Source organism: Primulina eburnea, chromosome 9, assembly GCF_022965805.1.
Source record: "Primulina eburnea isolate SZY01 chromosome 9, ASM2296580v1, whole genome shotgun sequence".
In the NCBI taxonomy this organism is placed as follows: domain Eukaryota; kingdom Viridiplantae; phylum Streptophyta; class Magnoliopsida; order Lamiales; family Gesneriaceae; genus Primulina; species Primulina eburnea.
In genome coordinates, this window is record NC_133109.1 from 28,359,300 (window position 1) to 28,376,573 (window position 17,274).

At 35.6% G+C, this 17,274-nt stretch overlaps 2 protein-coding genes and 1 long non-coding RNA gene across 18 annotated transcripts in view; 2 read left to right on the forward strand and 1 right to left on the reverse strand.

The window, feature by feature from the left end:
- Nucleotides 1-4,265, forward strand: part of LOC140841447 (flap endonuclease GEN-like 1) — a 73,164-nt gene extending 68,899 nt beyond the window's left edge. Inside the window, exons 1-5 of one of the 16 annotated variants that reach the window (XM_073208888.1) lie at nucleotides 939-1,168; nucleotides 1,250-1,438; nucleotides 1,955-3,166; nucleotides 3,347-3,789; nucleotides 3,868-4,265. In XM_073208888.1, coding sequence (XP_073064989.1) covers nucleotides 1,091-1,168; nucleotides 1,250-1,438; nucleotides 1,955-2,095 — 408 coding nt within the window. In that variant the 5' untranslated portion in view covers nucleotides 939-1,090 and the 3' untranslated portion in view covers nucleotides 2,096-3,166; nucleotides 3,347-3,789; nucleotides 3,868-4,265. Of the gene's footprint in view, nucleotides 1-929; nucleotides 1,169-1,249; nucleotides 1,439-1,954; nucleotides 3,790-3,867 lie in introns of those variants that run through there. The other 15 variants (XM_073208889.1, XM_073208885.1, XM_073208887.1 and 12 more) reach the window with 15 other exon arrangements.
- Nucleotides 4,266-4,770: 505 nt separating this feature from the next.
- Nucleotides 4,771-7,189, forward strand: LOC140840491 (putative two-component response regulator ARR19). Its single transcript, XM_073207680.1, has 5 exons — nucleotides 4,771-5,076; nucleotides 5,299-5,451; nucleotides 5,764-6,039; nucleotides 6,135-6,211; nucleotides 6,412-7,189. Exons 1-5 carry the CDS (start codon nucleotides 4,983-4,985, stop codon nucleotides 7,129-7,131), a joined length of 1,320 nt encoding a protein of 439 aa, XP_073063781.1. The 5' UTR covers nucleotides 4,771-4,982; the 3' UTR covers nucleotides 7,132-7,189.
- LOC140840492 (uncharacterized) lies at nucleotides 6,320-6,699 on the reverse strand. The gene is made up of 2 exons (XR_012120006.1): nucleotides 6,595-6,699; nucleotides 6,320-6,514 (listed from the first exon to the last, which is right to left on the reverse strand). It is a non-coding gene; the product is annotated as an uncharacterized lncRNA (long non-coding RNA).
- Nucleotides 7,190-17,274: the final 10,085 nt, after the last annotated feature.

The following is a 17,274-nucleotide window of genomic DNA, read 5'->3' on the forward strand; positions in this document are numbered from 1 at the left end:
AGTAGCAGCTCCACCATATTGTTTTTTCATGTACTCGTCAAAAGATTTCAGTGCCTGTTCTCTACTCCAATAGGATTTGTGAGAAGCTCCACTGTATTTATTCACTTGAAGTTGAGCCTCCTCCCAATTCTCGTAAGCACCGGGTTTTCGTCCAACAAATACAACATATGTTTTCCTCTACATTAAATAAGAAATTTCAAAATTAAAAAAAAAATTCATAAAGTAAACATGAAAATCGCGTAAGCAAATCACAGAGAAAGTTACACAATACAAACTAAATTTGTAATAAAATAATAATGCTACTACTCTGTGAAAAAATTTGATAAACCACCTTCGAAATTAGAAAAATATCCTAACAAATATCCTAAAATTTTTGATAAACCACCTTCGAGTTGGTCCCCATCATTATCCTAACAATTTACCAAAATATTGATAAACCACCTTCGAAATTTAAATTCGAAAATGTTGACATACATTATATACATACATATTCCATTTCAAAATTACATAAAAGTTCACAAAATACGAATGCTACGAACATAATAATCGAGAAGCTACAACAAAATCATGGAAAATAATTAAAAGCCTTTACCATGGCAGATGTTGTAATAGAATCAATGAATATGGAATTGCTACATTTTCTTCGAGTTCGACATTCCCTTTCCTTCCATCGTTTGATTTGGGGATTAGGGTTCTTGTACAGGTGGGGGAGTAATTTTGAAAAGAAATACTCGACTGACTGCCTTCATAAACAAATGATCATGTGAGTGGCACGTGATATGAGTCAACGTTAATCTTAACGTCAGGATAACGGTAGGGACCAATTCGGGAATATTTTGAAAACATGAAGGATTATTTAAACAGTCAAAAATCATGAAAGACTGAAATAGAAAACACGGTTAATGAAAAGGACGAGAATGATTATTATCCCTGACAAATAGCTTCTATCTCGAAAAGAAAAAAAAGTCGAGGGAAAGAATTTCCTGTACGAAATAGAAACTAGTTGAAGAGCCCAACTTTGCAGGAGTCCATTTTGTTTAAGGCCCAGAAAGTAGTGAAGATCCATGTTACTAATCACGGCTAGTGGCATATGCGAAGAAGCATTTACTTGCTTGAGTGGAGTTTACCGGTTTTGATTCCAGTGTGCACCCTTGTCAATCTTGTGCGTGTAAGTTTGTCTGGGGGGGTTTGAAATTGATTTGGTGGTAATTAGGGTTTGATTTATGATATATATGTGATTAATTTGCAGTTTGGAGCCTTCCAGGTTTTTGTCCCTGATGGGACTCCATCCCCTATAAAGTCCCGTGCAAGAATAGCACGGTATTGCAGAGCATCGGGCTTGGATTTATCCAGCCAGCTCGAGGCGGAAGAGGGTGCCTCGTTTGAGAGAAACTGGGAATTTAGGAAATGCGTGGAAGAATGTGCTGTGAATGAAGTTGTGGGATTTTATTGTGAAAGTTATAATTTACTGGAAATGTGACTTAAGTTGTGATTGGATTGAAAATTTTTGCATTTTGCAAGATGATTTGAACTTTGGATTTGAGATCAAGGATTTGGAATCAATCATTTTGACTGCAACAACTTCAAATCTTTTAAGGATTTGAAAATTTACGGAATTGAAAGGCACCCAAACAAATGTGATCCATTTAAAGCATGGATTTGAAATAACTAAGCTTGAAATTCTTCCATCCCAATGCTACTTATAGATGCAAATGCCATTTTGTTCATCACTTGTCAAGTTTCTTGTCAACATGTGCAAAATTACCAAGCAGATTATTATTTAATCGAATAAATTATAGTTTTAATTTAGTTCAAGATGTTTTCTTTGAGAAAAAAACATGAATTTTATTATGCACACTTTTATCCATGGAGTGAGTTAATACTTGAGTGCTTTTAATGTCAGAAGTTGTTCACAAAATGGGACTTATCAGAGTTCGTAAATGTTTTGTGATAGGATTTGCTGGAACTCCTGGGAATGCCAGTTTTAAAAGTTAAAGGGGAAGCTGAAGCACTCTTTGCACAGTTAAATAGTGCAGGACATGTTGATGTTTGTATTACTGCCAACAACGATGCCTTTCTTTATGGGGCCCAATGAGTTATCAAGCGGTTCCAGCCGAACTCAAAAGCCAGTATTCGATCTGTTTCAAGATGAACTTGATTTTATTTTTGTCCTCAAATATTTACGAAGCATACTAAATTCTTGTTACAGACCTCATGTGAAGGAGAGTTGAATGTCATTTAGAAAGGATCTTTTACTTCCTCTAAAGGTTGTGTAGATTGTATTTGCACAATTGCGCTTAAAATAGTCATGTGAATATAAATTTAAAAAGTAATTTAAAATACGTATCTGTTGGTGTTATTGTATCTGTTCTTTTTGTGTTAATTTTAATTTCACAACACTCGTATTCGAGTATGAGCAGGAGCCATTAGAATGCTACCATGTAGCTGACGTTGAGGCTGGTCTTGGGCTTAAGAGGAAGCATTTGATCGCTGTTTCTCTGTTGGTTGGAAGTGATCAATATTTAAGTGGTGTCCAGGGAATTGGGCTTGATACTGCTCTTCGTTTTGTCAAATGTTTGTGAAGAAGAAATATTGGATAGGTTAATCTTCAATTACATGTGCACATGCATTCTATCTTCCACATCCGTGTAGGTATTTTTTAGTCGTTGGAAGTTAGAATCAAAATGAAGTTTGTAAATCTCTTTCATGTTGCTCAGGTTGAATAAATTAGCAAAAGGAGATCCACTGGTAATTCAGGGAAATATTGAATCTGGAGGTGAACTTGCACGAAATTCTAATGAAAATTCACCAAAGCCTAAATATTCTCATTGTTCACACTGTGGGCATCCGGGCAACAAAAGGCTCATCTCAAATTTTCTTTTGAATATTGCGGTTTGAATGCTGGCAAGAGTTGCTGGCAGAAGTCAGTAGGATTCAAATGTGACTGTTTCATCATGTGACTTTGTAGGCCTTTATTCATGCTTAGTCGTCCTTTTGCTCTTCTGATCTTAATTTGAGTGTGGTGTTAGATGCCAGGGCAGGAAAGAAAAAGAAAACAAGAAAAATGAGGCTTGGAGATTTAATGTTTGCTGAAAGATTGCTTCATAGAGTGATTTTCGTATTGATGAAATTATCCATATGTATTTGAGCAAAAACAATGGGATTGGTACGTGACTTTAAATTATAGTTGCTATATATTGCATGCATTAATAAGGACAACGTGACAATAACATTGAAGAAATAAGAAGGATCGGGCTCTGTGATAAGAAGAATCGGGCTCTGTGTAATTGCGCCAGTGAACACTTGTTTAATACTCTACTTGGCATCTTATTATGTTTCTTTGCAGACAGAGGTTTTTGTTTCTTTAAAAAGGTTTGTTAGAGTTTTTTGGTGTGAATCTAGGATAAATATCTTTTGCCTTGAGGCATATGACTTTCTGTCCATAAGATGGGCAAGCTCACAGACGGGTATGAGTTCTTTGTTGTTAACTGGAAGAAAGCTGTTAATACGCTTGCCACTGCTTCACACACAATCCTTGAAGAGTCTGATATACAACAAGAGGAGGAATCTGGGGAAGTTGATGAATCCATTGATTTTCTTGACGAGCCGGATATACAACTAGAGGAGGAATCTGGGGAAGTTGATGAATCTATTGATTTTCTTGAAGAGCCAGACGTCCCTCATATTCGCCTTCAAGATGGCTGTTGTTTTCTGTCCACAGATGAAGATATCTAGCTTTTTTTTCATAACGCTTTTCCCGGAAAAGCCACTAAATTTTTCAAAGAAAAGGTTTGTATCCATCTCCTCCCTCTCAAGGGTAAACGGAGTAACTCTTTATGTTTTATGACGTTAAGTCTACTGCGACAGAAACTGAAGGAAATGAAATCACGAAAGAAGAAATGCACGTCAGGGTCTGAAGCAGCAACCGGTAAACTCAGAATCACCCTCATCACGAAGTGTTCAGTTAAGCATCACCGAGTTCCATAGTTCCTCCAAAATTCTTTGCCAAAACAAGAACGAGGAAAACACAGGGAATGGTCATGGTTTGACTTAAGGCAAAAGGAAAGAACCCCTGGTTCAGGATATTCCAAGTCTATCGCGCGCCAGTCTCTTGTTCGGCTAAGTCACTTTATTATGTTTGTTGTTTACCTGTAAATCCACAGGCGAGCCGTGTATGGTTGTGGATTTTGTTTTGACAAGACTCTTGAAAGTGTAAATAATCTTTTATGATCAGCTAGTCAGCTTTTCTTGAGTAAATGGTTCTCTATACATGCCTGCCTCTATGCTCGAATCTTTTTATTTATTGTTAGCAATCTAAGTGGCGTGCATTGGTAAAAGGATTTACTTATTTACACAAATGACTTTTATTATTTATGAATAAATGTAATTTTTTACGGATTCAAGTCTGGTGAACTAGAATTTTTTTTTCTCCCTTGTGATTTCCAACGGTCCAGGTTTTGTCATCATTTTTTATCGCATGTCACGCGTTAAGATTGCTCTTCATTAATTAATAATTACACATGAGACGCTAATTAATTTATTTTGATATGGCATGTAAGAAATGATATGTTGTATGTATATATGTATATGCATATGTGTATACATATATAAGTTTATTAATTAATTTATTTTGATATGGGATGTAAGAAATGATATGATGGTATATATACGTGTGCATGAGCGCGCGCGCGTGCGCGCGCGCGCGTGTGTATATAAATATATATATATAAAAGTTAATATATAATTGTATGAAGATTGATAATCTTTTAATTTAAGACTAACATGGTTGTATGCTCTCTGAGTCTCTCTGTTGCATCTCTCTCTTATCATATGGACTTGTTTTAACCATATGCTATTTTTGGGTCTAAGCCAAAACTTCCCTAGCCGAAGACTGCTTCTTCTTTTTTAAAAAACAATAAAGAAAATTATTTTATTCCTATGTGCTCAAAACATTTGAAGTGTCAACGAATCTCAAGTCATACATGGTGAACAAAGGAATTTGCATTCTTGTTGCTGATGGTGATCTCACTTGCACTAGAATTGTGTCCGATATGCTTCAACACACCAGCTATGAAGGTCAAACACTGAAAACCGATCGAGTATTCCAGTCGAGGCCGTCGTTGTTTTTCAAATGATTTTTTTAATGTGATATTTCTGAAATTTTGATTTTGCCCACTTATTAAGATTCATACCCCAACTCCTACCAAAAATAAAATTGTTGATAACTTGTCATATGGATGAAGTTTTAAACTTGTGTTTTAGACTTTTAGTTGATATTTTTTGTGATGTGTGTGTCAGTGTTGGCTACTGGAAGTGGTTTAGATGTTTTGAGTTCTATATGGGAGACAAAGGGGAGGATAGAACTTGTCCTGACAAATGCTCAAAGGTTAGGACCAAATGGGATGGAGATTGTGAAACATATTAAGAAGAAGCTTCATCTTCCTGTCACATGTAAGCATGCATTTTGTTCTTCAAATCTTTGGATTAATCAAATTTTTGATATAAGATCTTTTGTTTTTACAAACTGAAGTATAATGATTTTGAATTCTTTTTTCAATGTGTACCTTTGGTTTTTTCTCAGAACTAATAGTTTGAAGAAAGATCTAATACAAGTGGTTAGTTTTTATCATGTCAAATTTGAGTTTGTTTCACCTGAGCCCATCTCAAAATTGAGCTCAAAGTTTTGATTACTTGATCGAGTCTAACTCCAGTATAGAACGGAAATCGACCTCGACTAAGCGGTTATGCGCATGTTATTTGCAGTGATGTCTCCTGAGAAGGCAAAGATGGAGTTTACAACCCAACCAAACTTCTTCTCAGCATACATTTTGAATAACGTGAGCAGTGATGACATTAATAACCTCTGGCAATTTGCATCAGAGGAAGAAAAGTTCAAGAAAATATCACAGAGCACTCCATTATCAGCTGATGAATGCAGCACAGATGAAACTACTTTAATGGAAAAGAAACAAAGAGTTGTTTGGACAAAAGAGATGCATCAGAAATTCTTGGATGCCATTGAACTTCTAGGATATGAAAGTGAGTTTCATCTCTTATTTTTGCACCAAAACTTGGCCTTAAAATTCTTGAGAATTGTTTCTGGTGACAATTGTTCTATACATTTTTCGAAGCAGGAGCAGTTCCAAAGAGAATCGCAGAGGTTATGGGGATACCAGGGCTTCGAAGAGAAAACGTTGCCAGTCATTTACAGGTTCTCTAGAGATGAGAATCTTCTACAATGAAATCTTTATTTTGAATGCTTACCTGATATGATCGCATGAGCATTTAAATTCCCAAATTATTTTAATAAATGACAGTATAACACCAATAACTCTCTCAATAAAAAATCATAAATAATGATCATGTGAAATCCATGCAAGCATTGAAACAGGCAATTAAATCTTTCTGCAGAAATTTCGCAATGGCCTGAAACGAGCTCAAGAAGTCTCTCTCGATTCAGTACCTGGCACGAGCACCATGAATGAAATCGAGAGATCATGCATGCTCAACAATCCTGAAGAATCCACAAGAAGATTCATCATGCAAAACAAGGACACACAGAAGAAAGATCCTTTTGGTGCGACCAACCGTTACACGAATTTTAGAGCATCACGGTTAACAGATCACTGGCTGCAGAATGGTCCGTTAAGTCCCAGCTTCCAAATATATAGAGATCAGACGAAGAACATGCTTCTGAGTACAATAAAAAATACTTCATCCACATATGATCACAGTGCTACGAGTTCTAAACCTGCCTTCAGGTTCGTGGGATACAGGTTGACAAGTGATGAGAAGTCTATTGTGTTGTGTACTGAAGATCAGAATCCTGAAACATCAGTGTCTCTGAAGTCTTTCGATCAGCCGAAAAACTCGCAGAATGAGGTGCTGCTTCTGAGCCCGTTGACTGCGGAGAGTCATTGGAATGAAAATCCGGATCAGGAAATTTATTTCCCATCAAGGGAAACAACCAAGAATGAAAATTTGGTGCAAGATTCGTTGGCAGAGGACCAGCAAGAAGAATTTGAGGATGTCCTGATAGATGTGTCAGGAAACACATTTCCTCACATGGATTGGCAAGAATTTGAGGATGCAGTTTTTAAACAAGATGGTACTTATCCATCAAACATATAAATGTAATTATATTCTTCAACTTTGATATTCATTTTGCTAATTTAGCAGAGAAATATGAAAGGTAGTTATGCTATAAATTAAGTTTTTCTTTCAAGTTTGATTGAAATTGACAATTTATTTATCTGTGATTATTTTTTCGTTGATAAAATTTTGATTTTGAACTTTGAGATAAGTATTAATATAAATTATGTTAATTTAGTTTTTGAATATAAATTATTATATTACATATCAAATTTATGATTAAAATGATTAATTACGTTTCAATATATTATTATATTCACTTATTTCTTTGTTTATTTCAAAATCAAGTTATTATTATTCTTTTATATTATTCAAAAACTATATAAAAAAAATCAGTATTATTTTATTTCACATACGTAATCTATTAATTTGTTTTGCCTGTATGAAATTTATCACCATAATTAGTTTTATTATTATTAATTTATTAAATACAAATAAATATTATTATTATTATTTTATTTCACATACGTAGTCTATTAATTTGTTTTGCCTGTATGAAATTTATAACCATAATTATTTTTATTATTATTAATTTATTAAATACAAATAAATATTATTATTATTATTATTATTATTATTATTATTATTATTATTATTATTAATCAGAATAAAAATCAAAGTATATGTAATTCGTAGATGAAAATATTCTAATTCGGAGAATTGAACTGGGGAATGAGATCAGTATATTATGGGCACCGTAGAAGAAAATGTTTGCTGGCCGATTTCCACACGAGGATGGGATTTTGGGGCAAGATTATGGTACTCTGTTGACACAAATCATGCAGGTATCGATTGTTCATTGCATGCACATACATGTATTGACACATTTCATGCCTGAAGAACAAAGATCGTGTGCGTTGTCATTAGATATTCACCTTGGCACTACCGAGATAGTTACTGAACCTGATACAACTGCAAGTGAAACAGATGAATATGAGCGTGATGACGAGAATGCGACATTTTCCGATATTGGTCAATCTGTCCCGCATGTTGGTCCATCCTCATATGATGTGCTTCAATTATTTAATACAATATATGATGAGCAATGCCCTGATTTTGTTGGAATCCCATATACTTCGAATTTGAGTTATTACATACAGAGAACTTTGCACGAACATGATTTTTAAAGAAAAGAAGAATTTGATTTCAGCAGGTAAGGACTTTTCAGTTATAGTTGCTCGATGTTAATACCAAGTTGTGGAGAGTACAAAGACTTTGTGCAAAGTTCATTGTAAGAATAAATATTCAACTGTCAATTGTAGGTGGGGTCTTCGTGCATCATTAAAATCCAAATTGGGCTATTTCATGATGACGAAATATAGTGGTCCACATACATGTATGTCTAGCCAGGTGGGGTTAGAATATAGAAAGATATTTGAATTTTTTGGGACAGTGATTATAGAAAGATATGGAGGAGGAAGATATAATTACTATTATTAGTTTTATTTTTATTTTTGAAAAAACTTACTCAAATAAGCGGGCTTGGGAATTTGGGCTGAGCTCTCACATAAAATCTACAAAAATTATTAAAAATAGACCTTAAAAGTAAAACAATGAGATTATAAGAACTAAAGTAGCATATTTTTATTGGCGTAAGCGTTGGTTTTGTTTGTTGAATCTTGATTTTAGTGAGTATTGTGGTTGTTTTGATGTGGTATTTAAAAATGGTTGACTTAAGTATGCTACTTCAGTTCTCATAATCTCATTGTTTTATGAATCTTGATTTGGGAATTTGTTGGTGACCCGTTTGGCTTTTATTTTCTTTGTAGCTATTTTGCTATTTTACCCCTTTGGGTTGTAGAAATAGGAATACATATATGTTAGGCTCAGGAATGAATCTGATTACCACGATTGTTGGCTTTGGTGCTAGTGCAACTTTCATTATTTTTGTGTGCACTAGAATGATTTGTAAGAGGCTCCGGCGTAAGAACAAGCATTTGAGCTCGGCCGAGAATCGATCTTCAGCTTGTATGTTTCGCACTAGTGCTTTGGCCTTTGAGAGATACTATACAGTAAGAATTTTCCATAATTGGATTTGCAGCCTATTATGCATTATGCCTAGCTGGTTTTCCTCAAATCTTACAAGAAGAGCACTGATGTCTGCCAATTGGCTGGGTAGTTTTTGGGGTAGTTCATAGAGAATAAAAATATCATCGACGTAAGCGATGTGTTTAGCAATTTGTACAACTTTATAAATGAAAGCAAGCAATGATTTTTGCTAGTGTTTTGAAATCTACAGTGTGCTTCATAAGATAAGCTGCAGTGTCTTTGGTAAAGTTAAATGTTCATGAATGGCAACTTGATACAAAAGACAAGAATTCTTTTGATTTTCTGCTTTGCAAGTGCCAAATGAGGCAGGGGCTTTTTCATTGTTTACCATGAATAAAATAATAACTTAAATAAATAACACAGACGAATAGAAATTAATAATCTACCGTATCACGCCAATGGAAAGGGCGCGATACTTTTTTTTTTGGAAAAAAAATTAAAGTCACAGTTTTTTTTAAAAAAAAATCAACGGCGTGACTCTTTGATTTTTTTATGACGTGACTTGATTTTTTTAATTTTTTTTATATGTAAATTATTAAAAATAATAATTAGAATTGTGGTGACATAGTGATAGAATGTATCACGAACAACACAAATTACCACGCCTTGTTAAATGTTTTTGACCGAATATTGAAAATTTGCTTATATAATTGGTGAACGTCTAAAGAACATTTGCTATCATTATTCTTCGTTGGTCTAAAATTTTTTTTTTTGAAATGTATCATTTGTTTGCTTTTATCATTCTTCGAATTGTTTCGGCTGATTGAAGTGATACTTTTTGTGAGTTCATTTATTCTAATGACAATTAATGATCAAACAATAACGATTTGATTTAATTCTGCAGTGGAAAATGGTTTAAAATACTTTAAAACAGATCTCAAGACCTAGAAAAATTTCGGCATGACCTCGCCGTAAGTTGGACATCCCAAAAAACTCAAGCATAAGAAAATAGTAAAATGACTCAAGATTGACGCTGCGATAAACGTAAACAATCACATGCAACTGCCGACCAGACACACGTCAACAATTCTCAAGATCAGTTCAACTAAGCCGACAAGGCTTTTAAAACATACTAAAACTGATCCAAATTAAATAATAACAAGTCAAACACCCATACAGATACTCGGGGCATCCCCGGCAAATAAAATACGAAATAGAACTGACACAAACTTCCAAGACATCCATAAAGACTAGCTGGGAGACTCCAACGAACCAAAACCAAACAATCCAACCTCAACCTCGAGCTCCGCCAGCGGAACCTCCGCCTGGTGCTGCAAAACTACTGAGGTTAGTATTCTGGTATGAAACAGTTCAACAAACATAACAATAACATAAATCATGCATCAATATACATGTGGATGAAATATGAAAAGCATGAACATGGTTCAATATGAACAGGGTAAACGGAGCCAAACGAACGATACGATCAACAAGAATAATGTTCGAACAACACACAGGAGAGCTACATCGTCATGCAGCTAAACCGCCCTGTTGAGAATGCGAGATATGCCAGTCTGTGCTAATCAGCACCCCCAACTCGATCTCCATACAGCTGATATATAACAGGAATGACACAAACAACCAGAACTAGATATCACAATCACAGCGCTCACCCCGAGGGCTACACTTACAACAAGATTTATCCATCTTAACTACGATTTCGGGTATATCAATATAGGCCTATCAGCCACACCCTGATCCCGAGTTATACAACCACCAGTGCCAAATAACAATGAATAACAGTAACTGGTCAACAAGAACGATGAAGCTCAAGATGTATATCATAACAGTATGCCCTAGACTGAATGCCATATAACTGAACATATAAATCAATAAGGCATTTAACAACTTAAACAATTCACATAATCTCATAAACAATAATAATAACACATAAATATGCTTAACACAAAATTTAAGTGTTACCGTTGTATGTACACCAACTAATGACGATCAATGCACATCTTTAAAGCTCTTCGGCCTAAAACACATAACAATAACCCGAATAATCCCACATTTCACCGGAAGAAATCAACAAGGAGTTTGATCAATTTGACGCAATTAACTGTCCAAAAACAGAAACCATGAAACTACCTTCGTTTACAGTTCCAGAGCATTAAATTCACATCTCCCTCAATATCCACTAAAATCAATATCCGCCAATTGGAATTGAAAGAAAACTCAATTATCTAAGTTTTCCTAGAAGAAACCATTTTCAGAATCTCAGTAGATTAATCCCAGAATTAGCAAGAACACGCTGCTACTCACGAAATTCGAGGACATAAATATACAAATGAGCAGTTTCAGTAAAACGTGCATTACTCATTCAATTCTTAATGAAAATTAACGATTCAAGTCTCATTCCAAAGATAACATGTAGGTCTACAACTTTCATTTTAACCAAAGATCCAGAATCCAACTGTAAAAAGGTCAAAAACTTGAATTACATTAGCCATTCTACACAGTTCAAACACAAAATTCGATTATGACACAATTTGGTAGAAAAATCATATCAAATCCGTTTCTAATTGGAATTCCATTTTCAGCTCTAGAAAGCAAACAAATAGATCTACAAGTTCTCTTTGAACCACAAGTCGAATTTTTTTGTGCACAATACACATAAACCCGAAAATCCGAAGCAAAAGCTCACCGAATCGTACAAGATCTGTGCAAAAATGAGCTGAAACCAGCAGCTTCGATCCAGCTGAAAACTTGCTCAAAAACTAAGATTTATGGCTTGCATCGAAGCTTAGGATGTGAGGAACAAAACCCATCAAGAATTTCGAGATTTCGACAACGGACGAAGAAGTTACGACGATTTTTCGGCGGCTGCTACTGTAGCTGCGAGAATGGCTTCTTCCTTTTCTTTTTTCTTCATCTTAAGGTAAGTTGGGCGTGTATGTATATGTAAATAATGTAGAGAAATTTAATTTATAAGAATAGAAACTCATTCTTTTTTTATTCCGGTTTTGCATTTATTTTTTTCTCTCGTGTGTTATTTCAATCTCTATATGTATTTTATATCGTATTAACTCTGATATTCTAAAATACATATTTTTAACACACCTTCAAAAATTATTTGGCATGAATAATTATTTTAATTTACAACTTAATAATTATTCAAATTATGCAAAATTACCGGATAATATATTCTAGGGTCTTACATTTCTCCACCCCTTAAAACAAATTTCGTCCTCAAAATTTATGTTTATACACATACATCTTACACATGATGCGAATACCACTATTCAATACTACGAATCAAACAGATATAGATAAGATGCTCTCATCTTCTCTTCTGTTTCCCACGTTAATTGTAAGACCATAGAGTATATTATCCGAAAATTTGGCATAATTAGAATAATTATTGAGTTCTAAATTAAAATAATTATTTATGCCAAATAATTTTTGAAGGTGTGTTAAAAATATGTATTTTAGAATATCGGAGAATTATAGACGATATTTAAATACATATAAAGTTTAAATAACACAAGAGAGCAAAATAAATTCAAAACCGGGATAAATTGGCTGGAGTTACTATTTTTAGTAAACCTTTAATATTAACACACACACACACATATATATATATATATATATATATATATATATATATATATATATTACACACAGACCCATCAAAAGAAAATAAAAGAAGAAAGAAGACCCACGCCCTTCCCTGTTTTCCCGTCACCCTTGTAGCGGTTGCGGTAGAATTGTCGTATCTCTTCCGACCGAAGTTGAAACCCAAAAATTCTTGAAGGGTTGTCTTCCCAACATCCTAAGTTTCGATTCAAGCTATAAATAAGTCATTTTGAGCAAGGATTCGGTTATATCGAAGCTGCTGTTCTTGTGCTCTGTTTCTGCGCGATTTCTTGACCAATTTGGTGAGCTGTTCTTCTTGTTGCTGCGATTTTTACAGCTTGAATTTGTAGAAATGACATAAATAAATATAGTAATCTTTGTGTTGGCTATCATTGAGCACTGGAATCATCGAATTCCAGTTACAAACGGATTCGATATGATTTTTCTACAAAAATGTGTCAAAACCGGATTCGCAATTGAACTGTGTAGAAAGACTACTATAATTCAAGGTTATGACCTTTATACACTTGGATTCTGAAATTTTGGTTCAAATAAAAAGTGTAGATCTATGTGTTATCTTCGAAATGAGACTTGAATTGTTAAATCTATCAAGAATTGAGAGAGTTATGCACTTTTTTGTGAAACTGCTCAGCTGCCATGTTATGTCCGAGAACAGATTGGATATAGTGTATTAAATGAAATGTTGGGCTCAATCGATTGAGAATTTGAATACCATTTCAACTTGACAAAATTAGATAATTGATTTTCTTTCATTTCCAATTGACGGATATTGATTTGAGTCAATATTGAAGGAGATGAATTTTATGCTATGAAGTGTCGAATCTGGAACTATAACAAAATGTAGTTTCATGGTTTTTGTTTTTGGACATTTAATCATGTCTAGATGATTGAATTCTTATTGATTTCTTCCGTAGAAAATGAGGTATTATTCTCCTTATTGTTATGTGTTTTAGGCCGAGAATCTTGAAGTAAAGTTGATAATTGGAATTGTCAAGTTTGTATAGGTATATTACAGTTTGGTAACACATAAATTAAGTTTTAAACATAAATACGTGTTTTTATTGTTGTTTACGTGCTTATACGGGTTATGTGTGTTGCTAAATGCCTCGTTTTTTATATGGTCATTATGTGGCATATCCTATGGCATCTAGTATAGGTCATGAAATTACGTCATTCATGTTGAGCCTATCGTTTTGTTAGCCCGTTGTTGATATCCGTTGCGCACTGTTGTATAATTTGGGATCAGGGTGAGGCTGATAGGCCTATATTGATACACCTGAAATCGTAGTTAAGATGGATAAATCCCGTTGTTAGTGTATCTCTCGGGGTGAGCGCTGGGATTGTGATATCCAGTTCTGGTTGTTTGTGTCATTCTTGTTATATATCGTTACAGCTGTATGGAGGCCGAGTTGGGGGTGTTGATTAGCACAGCCTGACATACATCGCATACTTGGCAGGGCAGTTTAGCTGCATGACGATGTAGCTCTCCTGTGTGTTGCTCGAGCATTATTCTTCTTGATTGTTTCGTTCGTTTGGCTCCGTTTGCCCTGTTGATAATGAGCATTATTCATGCATTTCATATTACATCTATATATATATATATATTGATGCATGATTTATGTTATTGCTATGTTTGTTGAACTGTTTCATACCAGAATCCTAACCTCAGTTGTTTACTGGGGGACTACTATGGTTGCTTTTGGGCACCATGGTAGATCTCCCGAGTGGTTTTGCAGCACCAAACGGAGGTTCCGCTGGCGGAGCTCGTGGTTGAGGTTGGATTGTTTGGTTTTGATTTGTTGGAGTCTCCCAGCTAGTCTTTATGGATGTCTTGGAGTTTGTGTCAGTTCTATGTCGTATTTTATTTGCCGGGGAGATGGCCCGAGTATCTGTACGAGTGTTTGACTTGTTATTATTTATTTTGGATCAGTTTTAGTATGTTTTAAAGCCTTGCTGGCTTAGTTGAATTGATGCTTGGGAATTGTTGACGTGCGTCTGGTCGGCACTTGCATGTAATTGTTTAAGTTTATCGTAGCGTCAGTCTTGATTCATTTTACTATTTTCTGATGCTTGAGTTTTTCGGGATGTCCTACTTACGGGGGAGGTCATGACGAAATTTTTCTAGGCCCTGAGGTCCGTTTTAAAGTATTTTAAATCATTTTCCGCTACAAAATTAAATCAAATCATTATTATTTGATCATTAATTGTCGTCAGAATAAATGAGCCTCACATCTTTGTATCAGAGCGTAAACTGGGATACGCTCGAACTAGAGTCTAGGACACTTGAGTCTTGGCACTAAATTGGTTGTTGCGCCTGTGTTTGCTACTTGACAGTGTGCTTATGTGATTATATGATTTGTTTATTTCCATTGTAATTGTTATAAATGTTATATTGTGTAGAATGGAAGGAGATGGTGAGATTCCGGTTGTTAGAGGTCGTGGTGGTGGACGTGGTAGACCTCGTACCCGTGTTGATGATACTAATGCTGAGCAAGCTGATGATCAGTTAGAGCAGCTTAGAATGAATGAGTTAGATGTCCGTTTTCACTCTATGCATCCACCTCGATTCAGTGGTTCTGAGGGAGCTGAGAAAGCCGAACTATGGATTTCTGAGATTGAGGAATTGTTTGATCTGATTGAGTATCCTTCAGAGCATCGATTAAGATTAGCTGTACATCAGTTGAAAGATCGTGCCAAAATGTGGTGGTCTACTACCTTGATGACCTTAGATGCTCAGAGAATTGTTCCATCGTAGAATATATTTAAGCTAAAGTTTAAGGAGAGTTACTGTCTTCCATCGTTTTACAGCCTAAGGCTTCGGAGTTTCATAACTTGAAAGAGGGTGATATGTCGGTTGAGGAGTATGCTGATAAGCTCTATGTTATGCTGAGATATGCTCCTCATGTTGCTGCAAGTCAGCTAGCTGTTGTTGAAAGTTTCATTGAAGTTTTGAACGATCGTTTGCACTCTTTTGTTTCTACTGGTAAGCCATTGAATTATCTTGAAGTAGTGGAGATAGCAAAAAAGGCCGAGGCTAGTCTAAAGAGGATTAGTAACTGAGTTTTTACCCAACACCATCAGTCTGGGAGGCAGCAGTTCAGTCAATTTGGTTCTACATCTCTCCGTCCACGTGACAAGCAATTCAAGAAGTCTGGTTCTAGTTCTTCGAGTTCTGGGAGTTCTAGAAACGTGTTGGACATCTTTATAGTGGAAATTATTGTGATCTCTGTGGAGGCAAGCATTTCAGTAACCAGTGTGTGAGAATTCATGGGATTTGCAATATTTGTGGTCGTCCGGGTCATTTTGTTAAGGTCTGTCCTAATCAAACTTGGAAGTCAGCCCAGACAGGTAGGAAAGCTCAAGGTAATAGATTCCCAGCAGCATCTCAGTCTTCCCACCAACCTAGTCACCCTTCACATCAGTCCAGAGGGCAGGGTGGTCAGCAGAATCAACCACATGTTCGTGTATTTGCCTTGACTGAGCATGAGGCTCAGGCACGTACTCCACAGACAGGTTTGGAGAGTTCTTGAGTAAATTGCCGTGGGCTATGACGAGGGTTGTGATTGCATGACCCAAAAAGGTAGGCCCATGGGCTTTACATTAATTCTTCTACAGCATGCATCGACCACTGAACTCGCACAAATGATATAATTTTATTACGTAAAACTTTATCTTTACTATCCAAGATACAAACAGGATACTTAGTATACGATATAGAGAAGGGTCAAGTTTAACCTCGTCAGGCTGAATTGCATGAGATGGATGGGGTTCATACTTACGCAACATAGAAAATGAAAAACATCGTGGCTGCCAGACAATGACTGTGGCAACTCTAGCCGATAGGCACAATTCCCAATACATTCAACAATCTTATAGGGACCAACGAAACGAGTGACAACTTACCTCTCATACCAAAACGAACATCACTTCTAAACGGAGAGATTCTTAGAAACACAAAATCTCCAACTTGAAATTCTAGAGGTCGACGACGTTCGTTAACATAACTAGCTTGCCGATCCTAAGCAGCTTTCATTCTCTGACGAATCAATTGGACTTTATCATGCACTTCCTGAACAATTTTAGGTCCAGTCAAGTGTCTCTCACCAAATTCATCTCAACAGAGAGGTGATCGACATCGTCTGCCGTACAAAGCTTCGAAAGGAGCCATACTAATAGTCACATGGAAACTGTTATTATATGAAAATTCTACTAGTGGTAAAGCTTCTTGCCAACTGTCCTTGAAATCTATAACCACTGCTCGAAGCAGATCCACCAATGTCTGAATCGTACGCTCTGTCTGACCATCTGTCTTAGGATGGTACGCAGTACTCATTGCAAGATGTGTACTCATTTCTTTTTGGAAACTAGTCCAAAACTTGGATGTGAATCTAGGGTCACGATAAAAAACTATTGCAACTGGGACTCCATGTAGTCTCACTACATTTTCTATATACAAACGAGTCATCTTCTTGT

Coding starts and splice junctions, on each gene's coding strand:
- LOC140840491 (XM_073207680.1), top strand. CDS start 4,983: ATGGTGAACAAAGGAATTTGCATTCTTGTTGCTGATGGTGATCTCACT. Junction 5,077..5,298: donor TCAACACACCAGCTATGAAG/GTCAAACACTGA, acceptor TGTGTGTGTCAG/TGTTGGCTACTGGAAGTGGT. Junction 6,040..6,134: donor TGAACTTCTAGGATATGAAA/GTGAGTTTCATC, acceptor TTTTCGAAGCAG/GAGCAGTTCCAAAGAGAATC.